This window comes from Gorilla gorilla, chromosome 2, assembly GCF_029281585.2.
Source record: "Gorilla gorilla gorilla isolate KB3781 chromosome 2, NHGRI_mGorGor1-v2.1_pri, whole genome shotgun sequence".
In the NCBI taxonomy this organism is placed as follows: domain Eukaryota; kingdom Metazoa; phylum Chordata; class Mammalia; order Primates; family Hominidae; genus Gorilla; species Gorilla gorilla.
Genome location: NC_086017.1, coordinates 51,563,218 through 51,582,424, shown reverse-complemented (window position 1 = coordinate 51,582,424; position 19,207 = coordinate 51,563,218). Strand labels below are relative to the sequence as shown.

The window sequence follows — 19,207 nt, the reverse complement described above, 5'->3', positions numbered from 1 at the left end:
TAAACTTGATGTAATGATCACCAGCTTATACATACTAATTTGATGGTTTAATGCCAACCTGTGCCGACTAGATTTTGCATTATATTCTAAAGTTCCTTTCATAGACCCTGAAGGTTTTGAGAAATTACTGTTTTGATTTTCATAATGTCATTTTGACCTGAGGACTTTTTTAGATTTAAGTGAGCTTGGTGGTTTATTAAATGTCATGGAGAGTTTAAATCCAGGATAAACTTAGCCGTTGCTTTTTTTCACTCCTTTGATTAGGGATTCTGTCTGTGGAAAAAATATAGATAGTGGTTGATATCAGTTTTGTGTTCATAGAGATTCTGAGTCTTTTACATGCTTTCTTTTAGGTTGTTGACTATATCCTGCCACCCTTGGTGTCCTTGGTTCAAAGCCAAAATGGTAAGTGTGATGACACCAGCAAGAATTGCATCAGTTACACATTCTGTTTTCATTCTATCTCCATGGAGTCACATTCTTGGCATTTTTTTTTTCTTTCAAGTGGAGTGGAGACTCTTTAGCTTGCGGTTGCTCTCAGAAACCACATCTCTACTCGTGAACCAGGAGTTTGGGGATGGCAAGGAGAAGGCCAGTGTTGATTCTGACAGCAATCTTCTGGCTCTCATTCGAGATGTCTTACTTCCCCAGTAAGTATCATGCAGTTGTATTCATTCAGAGAAGTGTAGGCTATCCAGGAAGCTTCTGTCAAACTAGGTTCAGTGATGGGGTTGGGGTCTTGATGTCCTTATGTTTATACACATATGCTTGTGTACTCATTGTAAAAAAAGTTTAGAGACAGGTGCAGTAACTGTTAGACTGCAGAAGACTCAGAAGGTCTCAGTTCATCTTTGAGGACTTCCATTTAAAGCTTAATCTGTTTTCTGCCAGAAGCATGATTTTGAAGTTATGCAGATTTAAACGTGTTCATGGCTCAAGGGGTGAGGGTTATGATTCAAGATCTATATTACAAGACTACTGGAACATGAAATTGAGACTTCTCCTGGCTCTACTCAGAAATAATAGAGATAGAGGTAATCCCCTTTTCCAAACTCTTGGAATAGAACTTAGGTTTAGTTCTGAGCAGGACTTTCTCAGGGGTTGGGTGGAGGTGGCGGAACAGGTAATGAGTATGGAGAAAGGGTTTTTGTATTCTTTTACTTCATTGCTCATAAAGCAAACACACAGCAGGATGACTACTGAGAGCACCTAGTGCAAACATGCACAACCCCAAAATCTCACCTTATAGTTGAGGGGACACTGTCAATTTTATCAAAGCTAGTTTCAAAAAGTATATGCCATATGTCAATATTAAAGAAGATTTTGTGAAATCAAACAAATGCTAGATTGTGTATCATGCATTAATATGCCTACCTGATCATGGCTTTCTTCAGGGCCTGGGTCGCAGTCTGGGTCAGTTTGGCAGGTTTATAAGAATGACAGCCTGACTTAATGCTTCCCTATATTGTTTCAACTTCTTAAGACCCACTGTTCTCATTTAAAAAAAATTAATGATCATAGTAAAGAAATCAGATGTAATTACATTCTGATTTTGGCCAATGTTAAGAGTTTGAACTCTCTCATATAATATTAGGTTCACATTAAAGAAAACCCAAATAACTGAAATTGCCAGTTGCTGTAGATGAAGCACTCAACCACTCCAGTTGGTTGAGGAAGGTACCTTTTACTAAGTGTGTGGATGTTCTGTGTCGACCCTTTGGCTGTCTGGCGGAGCCTGTCTTGACTGACTGGAGCTTGATTTCTAGGCCAGCCTCTTGTTTCTTTTTTCCTATTTACACTTCTGCAGTTGGTTTCAGGGACAGCTCTGATAATTAATATGTACTGTAAGAATGCTTTTAATGCCCAAAGTAAGACAATTGTTTGAAACTTTGTCATGTGGAGTTTGCTCAGTGATAAACTGTCAATAGGTACCTTTTCAGTTACATTTGTTATATATGAGTGTACGTCTGTGATCTATACTTATGGGAATTCAATAAAAGATTATACGCTTCTTTAGTGGGATTAATGTTTTTAGTGCATTTTATGCTTCTAAAAGTATTCATATATAGTTATATGCATCTTTCTGACAGAAAATGCCTTAAATGTAGTTTTTGCACAAAATATATTTAAAGGATGTGCTTTGAGAGCTGGGTTCAGTGGCTCATGCCTGTAGTCCCAGGTATTTGGGAAGATGAGACTGGAAGATTGTCTGAGCTCAGGGGTTTGAGGCCAGCTTGGGCAGCATAGCAAGGCTCTGTCTCTTAAGAAAAAAACAAAAACAAAAAGAAGATATGTGCTTTGGATATCTGCAATGTAAAAACTTGTAGGGAAGCATTTTTCAGGACCTGAGATGTCTCCTCCACACAGTAGGGATCAGATTTACTCCAACAGGACTTCACAGTTTAGTAATAGCTTTTTTAAAGCTCTGTTAATCTGAAACCACATTTCTGTATATCTGAAGTCTGCCCAGTTTTGGAACAGTTTGTGAAATAAAAAGTGATAACTCAGTGATCCTGTGTTACTCATTTGAGCTGGAATAAATATTTCCTTTAGTATGAGTCTTTACTTTTCCCAGAGATGAGGAATTAAAGAGGAAAATGTAAATGTAAACCACATGGCAGTTCAATAACATAAATAATGTAGATGAGTTCAAGCTTTTATTACACAACTTGAAATGCAGTTCAGATAATGGTATGCAATTTATTTGGATGTGATGTGGAATGTTTTCAAACCTTTCAGACTGATTCTGTTGTAGCGTATAAGCCTTGAGTCTGCATTTCAGTCTCCAAGCCTTAGTTTTCTCATCTGTAGAACGGGGATAATAGTACCTACCTTAGAAGATAATCCTAAAGATTAAATAGGATGCTTCTTTTGAAACAGTACAGTGTGTGGCAAATAGTACCCTCTTGACAAGTGTTTAGCACCATGAATATTATTATTAGGCTCATTATTTTAGTCTCATATTAATCTTTAAAGTAAAGATTGTAATAGGGCAGTAATAGTAATGGTACATACTTCATGGAAATGAATTGGCCATTAAAATATATAATGCTTATTGTGCCTTCCTGGCATATATAGTAAGGGCTCAATAGATGTAATGTAAAAAAAAATTTTAAATGAAATGTAAGTAACACATTCATGTAACCTCCTTAACTCTGGAAAACTAGAACCTGGTAAGGAGTTTGATCTTTGAAGATAACTCTTGGTAGTTTTAAGTTTAGAAATACTAATAATGAAAATTCATGCTCTCCATTGAGTATATAAATATAATAGCTTATGAATTAAGTTACTAGAGTCCATGGGAACTATATAGCACCCACTTCAATTTGGCAAGTAGACACATTGGTGTCGATACTTTTTATTTTGTTAAAGTTTTAGCCTTCCCTTGACCTTAAACAATACTTTTGATGCAGCCAAGGTGACAGCCTTTTCATGCACATGTATGGTAGTCTCCCCAGTTCGCACAGGGAAGTATTATATTAGTCAAGACTTTATTTGCAAACAATAGCACCCAATTCAAATTAACTTATAAAATAGTTTATTTGCTCACATGACTGAGAAGTCAAAGACTTGTGGATACAGCTGGATTTAGGGGCTTGATTTCTGTCTGTGGTGCTCCGTGTATGTGTCTTTCTCGCCATCTCTTTACTCTGCCTACATCTACTCTGCTTTGTTCTGAGATAGGCTCCTATTCTCATCCACTTGGTAGTTAAATGGTTCCTGGTGGAGAGGGTAATCCTAGAAAAAGGGTGGATGTCTTTTCTAATACTTCTGGAAAAATTCTCAGGAAGAACAATAATTTAATCTTGTTAAATGCCATGTAATACCCACGTTCCAGATGCTTATCAGAACTGCTGTGTAATATGAACAAAGGCTCAGTTGTAAGAATAAATATCTGTATGATGGCTCTCCAGAGAAACAGAGCCAGTAGGAGCTCTGTGTGTGTGTGCGTGCGTATGAAATAAAGATTTATTTTAAGAAACTGGCTCGCGTGATTACAGAGGTTGAGAAGTCCCAAGATCTGCAGTTGACAAGCTGGAGACCCAGGAGAGCCTGTGATGGTGTAGTTGCTGTCTGAAAGCTGGCGGGCTTGAGACTGAAGAAGAGCCAGTGTTTCTGTTCCAGTTCAAAGGCAAAGACCTGTGTCCCAGTTCAAGGCAGTCAGGCAGGAGGAGTTTCCTCTTAATCAGCCTTTTCGCTCTATTCAGGTCTTTGATTGGATGAGATTCACCCATGTTAGGGAGGGCCATTTGCTTCCCTCAGTGTACCGATTCAAACGTTAATCTCATCCAGGAACACCATCACAGCCACACCCAGAAAAATGTTTGACCAAATGCCTGGGTACCCTACTTATTGAGTAACTTGACAAATAAAGTTAACCATCACAACGTCTATCATAATAACATGAATGAACCGCGTACTATTTAAATTGATGAATTAATATCAAAGAATCATTATCCTTTCTCATGTGCAAGCTTTACTTGCTAAACAATGAACTTTAGGGGCCGGGCGCGGTGGCTCTCACTTGTAATCCCAGCACTTTGGGAGGCCGAGGCATGCGGATCATGAGGTCAGGAGATTGAGACCATCCTGGCTAACATGGTGAAACCCGGTCTCTACTAAAGATACAAAAAATTAGCTGGGTGTGGTGGCAGGCGCCTGTAGTCCTAGCTACTCGGGAGGCTGAGGCAGGAGAATGGCATGAACCCGGGAGGCGGAGCTTTCAGTGAGCCAAGATTGTGCCACTGCACTCCAGCCTGGGCAACAGAGCAAGACTCCATCTCAAAAAAAAAAAAAAAGAATGAACTTTAAAGTATTTGTTTAGTGCCTGTCATATGTGGATTATAATACCATTTATAAAGAGATAGTATTTGAGTTAGACTTTGAAACCTGGGTATGACTGGATAGAAAACAAATGGGGCTGCTGGGTACACTGGCTCACACCTGTAATCCCAGCACTTTGGGAGGCCAAGGTGGGTGGATCACAGGAGACCAAGAATTTGAGACTAGCCTGGGCAACATGGCGAAACCCCATCTCTAGAAAAAAAATACAAAAATTATCCAGGCGTGGTGGTGCATACCTGTAGTCCCAGCTACTCAGTAGGGTGAGGTAGGAGAATCACCTGAGCCCAGGGCTGTCGAGCATATGGTGACCGTGATTCTACCCCTCCAGCCGGGGCAATAGATTGAGACCCTGTCTCAAAAAAAAAAAAAAAAAGGGGTGGGGGTGGGGGCAGGCACCCCAGGCAAGAAGGGGATAAGCAAAGCTATGGAAGAGGCAGCATACTGGGCAGGAAGCAGGCTAGCTTGTTTCCAGCAGAAACCTGCACATTGAAAGTCAGGTGAAATAAGCTGGAGAGACAATATTTTCTCTCTTCATCAGCCCATTTACTTACCTGATACTAAATGTATCTTATTTCACAGACATGTTTCTAATTGTTGGAAATATTAATAACCAAGATAGGGATAGCCTCTGCCTTTTTACAGAGCTTACTCTCTGACAGTTCCAAGAATTTCAGAAGTTTTTTTTTTTTAAACTGAAGAAGTTTGTAAGTCATGTATGTAAAAATGTTTACTGAAATATTACGTTTATATTGAAGCCACCTTTATTAAACTTTATGTCTATATAATGTTAGTAAATCTGGAGGGAGCATGTGTTCTTTCTGAAACTGTGCTTTGCTTTTGAGTTTTACAATTCATACTTTCTAAAGCTCAGGGTTTCTCAACACTGCGCTCTTAGGACAGTTTTCCCATGACCTACCCATTTACATCTTTCTGAGCTCTAGTGCTCTTTCCATCACAATTTTAGAAATACTATTTAATTAAGGACATTTTCACTAAGGTCAAGAAAAGGATACTTACCATCAAAACTTTTATATAACTTTAGATTCTAAGTATTAATATAATACCAGACAATTAAACTGTAAATATCTGGTTAGTTTTCTGTTGATACATAAATTACCATGAACTTGGTGGCTTATATCAATGCCCATTTTTTAGGTCGCAGCTCCATAGGTCAGAAGTCTGCCACAGTGTCCCTGGGTTCTCTGCTCAGGTTCTCACATAGCTGAAATCAAGGCATCCCCTGGGCTGAGTCCTTGTCTAGAGGCTCTGGAGAGAAATCTGCTTCCAGGCTCATTTAGGTTGTTGACAGAATTCAGTTTCTTATGTGTTTGTATTAGTTTCTTAGTGTTCCTATAACAAATTATATAAACCAACTATCTTAAAACAGTAGGAGTTCATTCTTTAACAATTCAGGAAGCCAGAAGTCTGAAATCAAGGCATTGGTGGCGTTGGTTCCTTCAGGTGGCCCTGAGGGAGAATCCATTCTGTGCCTCTGATGTCTGCAAGTGATATTTGGTTTGTGGTGGTTATCACTCCAATTTGTGCTTCTGCTTTCATATGGCTTTCTCCCTTGTATCTCTGTGTCAGTTTTTCCTCTGCCTTTCCCTTGTGGGTATACCATCACTGGATTTAGATTTAGGGCCCATCCTAAATCCAGGATGATCTTTTTTTTGTTGTTTGGTTTTGTTTTGAGATAGAGTCGCCCTCTGTCACCCAGGCTGGAGTGCAGTAGTGCAATCCTGGCTCACTGCAACCTTCGCCTCCCAGGTTCAAGAGATTCTCCTGCCTCAGCCTCCTGAGTAGCTGGGACTACAGGCATGTACCACCACACCCAGCTAATTTTTGTATTTTTAGTAGAGACGGAGTTTCACCATGTTGGCCAGGCTGGTCTCCAACTCCTGACCTGAAGTGATCTGCCCGCCTCTACCTTCTAAAGTGCTGGGATTATAGGTGTGAACTACCACGCCCAGCCTAACCCAGGATGATCTCATCTTGGGTTTCTTAACTACATCTTCAGAAACACTTTCTCTTTCTTTTCTTTTTTTTGAGATGGAGTCTTGCTTTGTTGCCAGGCTGGAGTGCAGTGGAATGGTCTCGGCTCATTGCAACCTCCATTTCCTGGGTCCAGGCGATTCTTCTGCCTCAGCCTCCTGAGTGGCTGGGACTACAGGCATGCACCACCATGCCCAGCTAATTTTTGTATTTTTAGTAGATACGGGATTTCACCATGTTGGCCAGGATGGTCTCGATCTCTTGACCTCATGATCAGCCTGCCTTGGCCTCCCAAAGTGCTGAGATTACAGGCGTGAGCCACCATGCCCGGCCGCCAGAAACCCTTTTTCTAAATAAGGTCACATTGATGTGTTTTGGGTGTTATGACTTGGACATACCTTTTGGGGGGCAATTACTCAACCCATGGTGCATTTGTGGGATTACAGTACCCATATCTTTGCTGTCTTATGTGCGTTAAGGTACCTGTATTTCTTCTTACAGAATCCCTCTGTCTTCAAGCTGGAAATGATGTGTCAAATCCGTGTCATGCATTGACTCTCTCTGACTTCATATTTTGCCACCAGCTTGAGGAAACTCTGTACTTACTAAGTCGGTGATACTGGCCATGGTAGTCTTTATCTTGTGGTTCTTGTTTGGATTCAAATCTTGACCTTGCCTTTAACTCGGTGTGTATGCATTCACTTCCTCCTTTCAGTTTTCCTCCTTTCTTCAAGGTAGTTGGAATGCCAGTGTCGTAACTCAGTTATCTGTGTGATTAATGAGCAAAGATTTTCTTCTCTTCTGGGAGGAAAGATACCACATATACTCAGAAAATTACCGTGATTTTTATTCAGCTGAGAGACAAGATTTAATTTTAATGGTTTATGCAGAAGAGAAGAGGCAGTGTTTAATAGAACTGAAGCCCAAATTGACCTTATTAATTAAAATCAGCACCTCTCAGAAGTTTAATATCAAAGTCATTATCAATGAACTCTTAGTACTAAAAGTAGTCTTATGCTGACTATTTGGACATTTTTTTCTGAGACTTGTTACATAAGGTGAGGACATTTCTCTTTTAGTATTTATCTGTAAATGGGACTAGATTTTTCGCTCAGGAAACACCATTGTTTATTATTGGGGAGGTGGAGATTTTAATACTCTTATAAATGTAAATATAATTTGTATTAGTACTATATCATGTGATTGTGTGTATGCAGTTCAAGACCCTTCCAGTCTTCCTCACTGCCTCTTTTTTTTCTTTTTAAAATTAATTCATTCCATAAATATATATTAAGTGACTTCCATGTGCTAGGCACTGGGGATGCAATGGTTAACACGATTAAATTCCCGCCCCTCAGTGAGCTTACATTCCTGTGGGCAAGACAAAGCAATAAAGAAATAAATATGTGGGATGACTTCAGCTAATTGTGAGTACTATAAAGAAAAATATGAAACATTGTAAGGGGAGGGTGTGTGTTGGTAAGGGGAACAGAGAATGCTTAAGTGATGTTGCAAGCTGTGGGAAAAATACGCTGTGCAATTTGCCTTTGGTAGACTGGAACCATTTTGCCAACATATATTTTAGTTATATATACATATATATATATTTTTTAGCTTTGAGTGTTTGTATTGAAAAGAGATCATGCTGATATAAATGTGCTTACAATATTTTTATGACAGTATGGCATTAAACATTTCTCTCCTGGGGAAAATGAGTACAGCCCTTCTTTTTTGTAATTCTCTTGTGACCTGTAAAATCATCAGGGCCATAGTAACTTCATAAATTATTAAGGCTTTGTTTTTTAGAATCTGAGAAAGGGATATATTCCTTACAAATTAGAATGGCATTTCCTTTTAGGAATTGGAATTTATAGGTGGATTCTATTAGTGGCAACACACTGTAGGATTGTGTAGTTGCCTTAGGAATAATGTCCAGCAAAAGTCGTGAGTTTGACTACCTGATTTCTCTATTTGTGGCTCAAAGGACACCGGAGTGGTTCTGTATTGCTTCTTTGTCTCCCTTAGCTGTAAGCATTCTATGTTAAAATAGGTATGAACTTGACCATCTTTGATAAGAATCATAATAGAAAGGAGTATTTCATTTTTGTTTTTTACTTAGATAATTTTTTTTAATTAAAAAAAAGTTTTGGCTGGGTATGTTGGCTCACACATGTAATCCCAGCACTTTGATAGATAGAGTCAGGCAGATTGCTTGAGGCCAGGAGTTCGAGACCAGCCTGGGGAACATGGTGAGACTCTGTCTCTACAAAAAATTAGAAAAAATTAGCTGGGCATGGTGGTGTGTGCCTATAGTCCTAGCTACTTGGGAGGCTGAGGTAGGAGGACTGCTTAAGCCCAGGAAAGTCAAGACTGCAGTGAACTGTGATTGTGCCACTGTACTCCAGCCTCGGTGACAGAATGAGACCCTGTCTCAAAAAATAAAAATTTTGGATATATGATATTTGTACATACTTATGGGCACATGTGAAATTTTGTTACATGCATGGAATGTGTAATGATTAAGTCAGAGTATTTGGGGTATCTTATTACCCAAGTATTTAGCATTTCTATGTGTCGGTATATTTCAAGTTCTCTCTTTTAGCTATTTTAAAAGTAGAATACATTGTTGTTAACTACAGTCACTCTGCTTCTCTGTCAAAGAGTAGAACTATTCCTTCTAGTTAACTGTATGTTTGTACCCATTAACCAACTTTTCTTCATTCCCCACTCTACCTATACATCCTCCCTAGTGTCTGGAATGTATCATTCCACCCTCTAACTATGTGAGAGAAACTTTTTTGGCTTCCACATATAAGAGAATGTGGTATTTGTCTGTCTCTGCCAGGCTTATTTCACTTAATATAATGACCTCCATTTCCGTCCATATTGCTGCAAATGACATGATTTCATTCTTTTTTGTGGTTGAATAGTATTCCATTGGGTACATATACCACATTTGTTGATGGACACTAGGTTGATTCCTGATCTTTGCTATTGTGAATAGCACTGCAAGAAACATGGGAGTGCATGTGTTTCTTTGATATATTGATTTCTTTTCCTTTGGATGAATACCTAGCAGTGGGATTGCTGGATCATGTGGTAGTTCTATTTTAAGTTTTTTGAGAAGTCTCCATACTGTTTATCATAATGGTTATGTTACATTCTCACAACAATGCATAAGAATTCCCTTTTCTCAGCATCCTTGCCAATATCTCTTATTTTTCATCTTTTTCATAATAGCCATTTTAATCAGTATAAGATATCTCATTGTGGTTTTGACTTGCATTTCCCTGATGAAGTGATGTTGAGTATTTTTTCATGTACCCGTTGGCCATTTGTATGTCTTCTTTTGAGAAATGTTTATGTCCTTTGCCCACTTTTAAATGGGATTATTATTATTATTATTATTATTGTTGTTGTTGTTGTTGTTGGTTTTTTACTGCTGAGTTGAGTTCCTTATGTATTCTGGATATTAGTTCCCCTCTTGGTTGTGTAGTTTGCAAATATTTTCTCCCAGTAAGCAGATTATCTCTTCACTCCGTTGACTTTATTGTGCTGCGTAGAAGCTTTTAAGTTTAATATAGTCCCATTTGTCTATCTTTGTTTCTGTTGCCTGTGCTTTTGATGTCTTAGCTATAAAATCTCTCCCTAGACCAGTGTCCTGAAGAGTTTTCCCTATGTTTTCTTTTAGTGGTTTTATACTTTCAGGTCTGATGTCTTTATTGTGATTATATATAATGAGAGACAGGTCCAGTTTCATTCTTCTGGATATGATTTTCCAGTTTTCTCAGCACCATTTATTTGAAGAGAGTGTCCTTTCTTCTGTGTGTGTTGTTGATGGCTTTGTTGAAGATTAATTGGCTACAAATGTGTTGATTTATTTCTTAGTTCTCTATTCTGTTCCATTGGTCTGTGTGTCTGTTTTTATACCAATACCATGCTGTATTGGTTACTATAACTTTGTAATATATTTTGAAGTCAGGTAGTGTGATGCTTCTAGATTTGTTCTTTTTGCTCAGGATTGCTTTGGCTATTCTGGCCTTTTTTGTTGTTATCATTACATATGAATTTTTAGATTATTTTTCTATTTCTTTAAAAAATGACCTTGGTATTTTCATAGAGATTTCATTGTATCTGTAGATTGCTTTGGGCAGTATGGTCATTTTAATGATATTAATTTTTCTGATCTGTGAGCATGGGATATATTTCACCTTTGATAAATCTTTTGTAGATAAAATTTAACTTCAGATATTTTTGCATCAAAAGCATCATCATATTCTACCTTTTTTCCTTTACTTAATCATTGTATAATGTTTTGAGTCTGTGCCTAAATTGGCACATTTAGGTACAGTGATCTCCCTCTTTGGGTTACAAACTACTGAAATGTAAACTGGGATAGTTTGGGAGTTAACGGTAGGTAATAGAGCATAAAGATAAATATTATTTGCTCCCTCTCAATCAGGATAATTCTACCACTTCAGTTCTTTGCATATGTTTTGTAAACCTTGAGGGTTATTGAAGTCATTTCTTTTATCTATTTAAGGCTTTCATAATGAAAATTTGCTGTTGATCTAATTGAAGAGACAGCCCAGAAGAGAGTAGAGCTTACTATGTGCAATTATATTTAACACTTATTTTGAAGTACCTACATTTCTTTTACTTAAAAAAGTGTGTGTATGTATATATATGTATATGTGTATGTATATACATATATACATACCTATATATATGAGTATATATATAGGTTTTTCCCACCCAACTGTCCATTTCACTATTCATTTACATATCCATTTAATTATTGATGTACTTTTATCTTTGTATCCACGCAAAACACCAGAGAATCACACAGAGCTCAATCACATAAAAATCACAAGACTGGGAAGTCTTGAAGTTAACCATTGTTTAATTTATACCCAATTTCATTTTATAAAGTTTTGGAGTTGACTAAAGATGTCATCTAGTTCACATTTTGAAAGAGATGTGCAGAAAATGCCAAAAAGAATCAGCCATCTACCCCTTTCTTGTAGCAGTCTAGAGGAATGTCTTTAACCTTCTCAAAAGTTAGATTTTACCTCAGTGTCCTTGCTGTTTGGCAGCCTGCTCTTTACCTAAACCCAGAATATCTCTTTCCACACACATCTCTGTAAACTCTTCAAGCCTCAGATCCATGTTGCATTCTGTCAGATTTGCATTTTAACACATTACCTTCCTCAAATCCTTCCCTTGCTTAGAAACATTTTAACCTGAAGATTGTAGAACACATTAACAGTATTTACCCAACTATTCAAGACTCTCAGCGTTTTGCTTCTTGCTTGCCATTTTAAGTTAATATCTTCCTGCTCCGTTCTATGGTTTCTTCGTTCCTGGTGAGATTTACTTAGTACTTTTTGAAATTCTCTGTTTGGAACCTGTCTGTCCCCACTATTCCTTGACATTGTATTGTTATTGTCTATGTTATTATCTATGTCTGTGAGTATATCTACATTTATATAACACTATATTACTGGCTGTCTTATATTATTATTATATTATCTATACCTACATTTATAGATGTACTAAAAATCATTTAAACAATTCCCAATCACTGAGTATCTAGGAGTTCCCCAGTATTTTACATTATATATAATGCTACAAAGACCATTTTTTATGGCTACATCCTTGGACACATCCTTATTTCCTTTTGTAGAATCTCTAGGGATAGAATTTCTGTGTTAAAATTCACATACATTTTGGCCAGCCACAGTGGCTCACTCCTGTAGTCTCAGCAGGTTGGGAGGCCAAGGCGGGAGGATCCCTAGAGCCTAGCAGTTTGAGACCAGCCTGGGCAACATAGTGAGACCTTGTCTCTACAAGAAATAAAACAATTAGATTGCATGAGCCTATGGTCTCAGCTACTTTGGGGTGGGAGTGGGGAGGGACCTGGGCTGAAGTTGGGGGATCCTTTGAGCCTGGAAGGTTGAGGCTGCAGTGAGCTACGATCTTGCCACTGCACACCAGCCTGGGCAACAAAGGGAGACCCTGTCTCTCCCCCCGACCCTTAAAATTATATGCATTTTAAAGATACTTAATACATTCTGCCAATATTTTTACACAGGAAGAACAGTTTATATTACCAGCTTCCCTTTATGAAACTGCCCATTTTATTGTACCTTTCTTAGCTCTAATTTGCATTCCTCCAGATGTTGATGAAGTAGACCATTTCTTCCCGATGCTTCTTGGCCATTTATTTCCTTCTCTGTGAATTTTGTCCATTTTTCTGTGGTTTGTTTATTGATTTGCAATAGCTCTTTATATAGTAAGAATATTAACTTTTTTGTTTTACCCACATTCTGCAAGTTGTCTTTTCCTCATTTGGTTTGTTTATGGTGGTTTTGCCATTGAGAAATATTTAACTTAAAAACTTTAAGGGTATAAGTATTTTTCTCATTCATTTTACATTTGTTACGCTAAAGAGGCCTTCTTACCCAACAATTTACTCACTTTTGGTATTCTAATAAAGTCAAAATTTTTTCCTTAAAATTTTAGTTTATTAGAGATACATTTTCTTGAGATATGGTCTAACCAGCCTAACTCCCTTTCTAAATTTACTCTTTCCTGTCCAGTGCTAGGTGTTACCTTTCTTTTCTTTTGATTTATAGTCATGTGCCATGTGGGAGTACCTTCTGAGAAATGCATCATTAGTCAGTTTTATCACTGTGCAAACATCATAGAGTTTACCTTATACAAACCTAGGTGGCACAGCTTACTACACACCTAGGCTGTATGGTATAGCCTATTGCTCCCAGGCTGCAAACCTATGCAGCATGTTACTGCACTGAATACTGCAGGCAACTGTAACACAATGGTAAGAATTTATGTATCCAAACACAGAAAAGGTACAGAAAAAAATTTTTATATGATCACTATTGTATATGCCATCTGTTGTTGACCAAAAATGTCATTATGTGGCACATGACTGTATACGTGTATTCTTTATATGTAATAATTATTGTGGTTTTATAATGTAGTCTAGCCTTTCATTTAGCAGAATCTTCCTCATTGTAGGAAGATTCCTCACACCCTAAAGTTTGCTGATTATTCTGGAATCGCTCCTTCAAATTATCAGAGCACACTCTATTGAGATGAAAATTTGAGTCTCTGACTTAATCCCTGCAGAATGGACTTATACAGTTCCTTCTCCCTCCCCTCAACAAAATTGGAGACACTTTCCTTCACTTGACCAATTGTTTCATCACATCCCTCAGAATATTTTCTCATGATTATCCGGAGTTATTTAGATAGCGAGTTTCAGTTTTCTCCCAGATAACCTAATTGGGCACTGTCTATACCAGGCACTTGACAAGATAGGGATTTATCAATTATAGGATTGGTAATGAAGAATTAAGAGTTGGGGACTGTCTCTTCAAATTCTTGCCTTAGGTCCCGAATATGTGATTTTTTAAAGGGATTTTGTCTTCTTTGGAATGGATCTGAATTTAGTGTGAATGGTCTTTCCTGCCTGGATCTCTGCTGCTTTGGCCACTAGCAAAGACATCTTGGTTAGAGAAGATCCTAGAGGAAGAAGTGTGAGGTTCAGGGATACTGTCTGGACAGGGCACTGTTATGTCAACAGTGATCTTAGTCTCTGGCCAGCCTCAGGGCACTAGGAGTGCTCCTCTCCAGCCCCTAGTCCATCAGAATGGGCCAGCTCTTCACTGGTTAGTCTTCCCTGAGGCCATTTCAAGAGTCAGGGCTCATCACTATATATTTTTTTCTGCTAAGTTGCATTCAAAGGAGTGCAGGACTCAATTACTAGCTGCTCTTTCAAAGACGAGCTTAATAAATCACAGCCTACTTTTGGCTAGATCTTGCTGACCGTTATAAACCTATCATTTGATTAAACTAAAATATATTCAATATCTGTATTCTAAACATGCCCATTATGAATTTTGCCCTTCATTTTTTCCAACAGGAGGAAAACAGAATGATATTCTTTGTGAAAATTCTTATGCACAAGCTAGTATAAGCTTTATTCTTCCCTCCTGTTTCAAGGTTAGATAACTTCAAACGACCTCAAGACACTTTGATTTCACTCAGTAATGTTTCAGCAGTGTTTTTGTGTGTGTGTGTGTTTCTTTTTTTTTTTTAGAGACAGAGTCTTGCTCTGTCACCTAGGCTGAAGTGTACTGGTGCCATCGTAGCTCACTGCAGCCTTAAATGCCTGGGCTCAAGCAATCCTCCCGCCTCAGCCTCCTGAGTAGCTAGTACTATAGGTTTGTGCCCTTGCATCCAATTATTTAAAAATAATTTTTTTTTCTTTTTTTATAGACAGGGTCTCACGATGTTTTCCAGGCTGGTCTCAACTCCTGGCCTCATGTAATTCTCCCACCTTGGCCTCCCAAAGTGCTGGGATTATAGGTGTGAGCCACCATCCCTGGCCAATGTTTTCTTTTTAAATTTAGATTCTGTATATTCCAAGTCTATTTTAAGATATATTTTCTAGCCCTATTGAGAATGTTTTTTTCTGTTATATTTCTAAGTAGTAGTTGTCCATATTTCCTCTTGTGATTTCCACACAAGCATGTGAATAAGACAGTCACTTGGGAAGCTTTATAAAAATTCACAGGCTTGTGGGTCCTTCCTTCTGTAATTCAAATATGTCTTGGAGTGGGAACAGGGAGAGCTGGTTATCCAGGGTACATGAAGGACTCATCAGAAGTTTCTCACCATCACTTCAATTTGATTCTGTCTGGCCAGACAATTTCCAAATACTGGTAAGCAGTGGAAGAGGATTCTTATTTTATTTCTGACTTTAATGACAGTGCCTCTCAGTTTCCTTCTTAGGGATGTATGCTGTAAAGGGTTAACTCATCATGTGTAGGGTGTTCAGACTTTGCACATTCTAAAGAAACTGGTCCTTGACTGCCACCTGGGAGATAACTTCCTAGCAGTTGGAATATCCTCCCTGGTAAGAGTGCCTTTGAATACATGAGACCTTGAGCCATGCCTGATGATTTATGGTAGTAACATTGTGAGTTATGATGGGGGCCTTGGGCTACAACACATCAGCTTGACCTCTGGAGGAGCTAGAGACTGGGAAACTAAGGTCAGTTCCACAAGTGGTCCATGCCTACATGACCAACCTCCAATAAAAACCCTGGACACCAAGGCTCAGGTGAGCTTCTCTGGTTGGTAGTAAGTACTTCACCAGTGTTGCCACACATTGCTACTGGGAGGAGTAAACACTGTACAACTCCACTGGGAGATGACAGCTGGAAGCTTGTCCTGGTCTCTCCTTGTCTCTGCCCTATGCGTCTCTTCTCTTTGCTGATTTTAATCTGCATCCTTTCACTGTAATAAACCATAGTTGGGAGTATAACAAGTTTTCTGAGTTTTGTGAGTCCTTCTAGCAAATCATTACACTTTGAGAATATTCTTACATACTCTTTACTCAAGATGGCAAGAACCTTTTATTTCATAAGAATCCATGGAGAAAGGAACTAATGATCTCTCTCTAGTATGCTAAGTTGTGTCTTTTTTTAAACAAAATTTTAAGTAGACATTAGATTTTATCAGACATTTTTATTATCCCTAAAGATTTTTGCTTGATATTTGTTTTATTTATATGATAAAATATATTAACTCATTTCCTAAGATTGATTTTTTTTATTCTTGAAATTACGCTTGATTATACTGTATGTTTTATACATGGGCAAATCTTTTAACTACTATAATTTTAAAATTTAAGCAAATTTTCTAAAATGTGACATTTGCTGGCTTCTTAAACAGAACACTGTATTACACTTAACATTGTCTTGACTCATTACCCCAGTTTTGAACATTATGGTGTGTAGTGGGCTCTCAGGTCCCATTTGAGTATGAGCAAATTCTTACTCTGTATTAAATGCTCCACAGACTATTCTTTGCTTGGGATTCTTGAGACTGCTTTTTTTTGTTTTTCTTATGCTTTCAAGTCCTACTTCTTACAATTCATTGGTTGCCTTCCTGTAATAGTCCGTCTCTTTTCTTTACTTAGCTCCTTTTGAATGGTTGTGGGCTTACAGGCTATATAATTAGGCTTGTTATACAATGATTTCCAAAATGAGAGTAAATAAGCTCTGAGTAAGCATGGGGCCCTATTCTCTAGATGAAAGGCATCTGTTTTATATCATAGATTTTTAAAATATCCAGTTAGGAATTTTAGAGATATTTTTCTTCCTTTTTAGTTGTTGGCTATTCCAGAGAAGTAAATAATAAAATTGGTTAGTTTGTTCATTTATTCATTTGATGCTTGTTTATTGAGCATCTACACAGTGCTGCATACTGGAGAGTAAACCTCAAATAGGTGAGACATAGTACATAAACCAGCCTCTGCCTAGCAAATCACATGGGAAAACAATCTTGGGAAAATTTTGTTGTGGAAATTGTGATGAAAACATTTTGAGTTTTATTCTCTTTGGTAATAAATTTAATTTAGGATTTTCAAGTATTAATAATAATAATGCTGTGCAGAGAAGAGTTAACATAGCAGACCTGATACTGCTATCCATAAATTTTTTTGTTTACAAAAATTTTGTAAGCAAAATATTGTAATTGGCTAGACATCTAGGAACTTGGCTGTCAGAGTGCAATGCACCCAGTTAACAGCTGATAAGGGTAGTCCACTGTGCCTCAACTGTTTGAGCAGACAGTCTGGTTTATGCTGAACATAGCTGCTTTCCTTCCGGGAATCTGGAATTTTGACACATTTTAGATAGAGGTTGCCTACATAACCATCCCCTCATAAAAACTTTGGCCATTGAGTACTCATAGACTTCCTTGGGCAGAAACATCACACACACGTGCTGCATTTTGATTGCTGGGGGGAAGAGTGTGCTGCGTGTGACCCCTCATGGAAGACAGAGGACATAAGGAAACCGGCACATGACATCCTCTAGTCCTCCGCGTGCACCCTTTCCCATATGATTCAGAGGTGGCTTTACTATGTTGCTGTGCTGCATGTTAGCCATGCTGAGTCCTGTGAATTCTCTAGCGAGTCTCTGAATGTGAGGGTGTTCTTGGAGACCTTCAACACAGATGCCTAATGTTTATTGATCTCTTACTATATGCCTAGCTCAATACTAGTTGTTTTACATGGATTATCTCACTGAATCTTCCCAACAGCAATATTTTATGAAGTAAGTGAGTATCATTATCAGCATTGGAAAGTGAAGTTGTTTCAAACTTCATGAGGTTAAGTAACCTGTGTAGGTCCTGTAACTCATAAATTTATTTCAGAGTCTGTATGTTTTTCAGATTTTTCAGATGTTTGTACCTTATGGTATATTATTTCTATTGTTCAGAGTAGCATTTAAGTGAGGACAACTACTGAGTTGTTTTTCCTTTTGTCTTTCTATATTTGGTTTATTCTCTTATTTCAATAGAGCATATTTGCCAGTAACTTTCTGAGAAGGGGCACATGAGAGGTAAATTACTTAAATCTTTATTAGTGTGTAAAATATCTTTCTGTCTTAAGCTAAATTGATAGTTTGGCTGGATATAGAATTCAAGGTTGGACATAATTTTTCCTACTGAGTATTTTTTAAATGTCTTTACCATTTCAGGTATGAGCACATTCTTGTAGAACCTGACCCAGTACCAGCATATGCTCTGAAACTGCTAGTCGCGATGACTGAACACAACCGAACTTTCACAAGGTACTGGAAGTTCAAATTTCTTTTTCTTGTGTCTCACCTATGAAATGAATTTTATGTGTTCTGAAAATGTTATTAAAGATGAGATTCCAAAAGACTAATGTTTGAGTTGTCAAAATCGTCATTTTTTTAAGTTTCATGGATTGTAATATCTGTCATTTATGCTGTTTTGACTCTCATTCTCATATTTTTAATTCTTATTAGAGTCAGCATACTGTGGAATGCATGCTGCTTTAAAATGATAACTTCTTTTAAGAGATGAAACAATATATGTACTTTAAAAATTGGTGCCTCATTTTGTACTGAGCAGTTTATTAAATCTCAATAGTATTTATTGACTGTTATTTGCTGCCATTTTATGTAGTTGACATACTTTTTTTTTTTTTTTTGAGATGGAGTCTTACTCTGTCACCCAGGCTGTAGTGCAATGGTGTGATCTTGGCTCACTGCAACCTCCACCTCCTGGGTTCAAGCAATTCTTCTGCCTCAGCCTCCCGAGTAGCTGGGATTACAGGCGCCCGCTGCCATGCCCAGCTAATTTTTGTATTTTTAGTAGAGATGGGGTTTCACTATGTTGGCCAGGCTGGTCTCGAACTCCTGACCTCAGGTTATCCACCCACCTCGGCCTCCCAAAGTGCTGGGATTACAGGCATGAGCCACCCCACCCGGCCGACATACTTTTTTTTTTTTATTTTATT

The 19,207-nt window shown here is 37.9% G+C and overlaps 1 protein-coding gene across 11 annotated transcripts in view; it reads left to right on the top strand.

The window, feature by feature from the left end:
• ULK4 (unc-51 like kinase 4) overlaps positions 1–19,207 on the top strand; it is a 715,846-nt gene that overhangs the window by 280,501 nt on the left and 416,138 nt on the right. For all 11 annotated transcript variants that reach the window (XM_055381350.2, XM_063703713.1, XM_055381348.2 and 8 more), the window contains 3 exons: positions 354–405; positions 506–650; positions 18,420–18,512. In XM_055381350.2, coding sequence (XP_055237325.2) covers positions 354–405; positions 506–650; positions 18,420–18,512 — 290 coding nt within the window. The remainder of the gene's footprint in view (positions 1–353; positions 406–505; positions 651–18,419; positions 18,513–19,207) is intronic.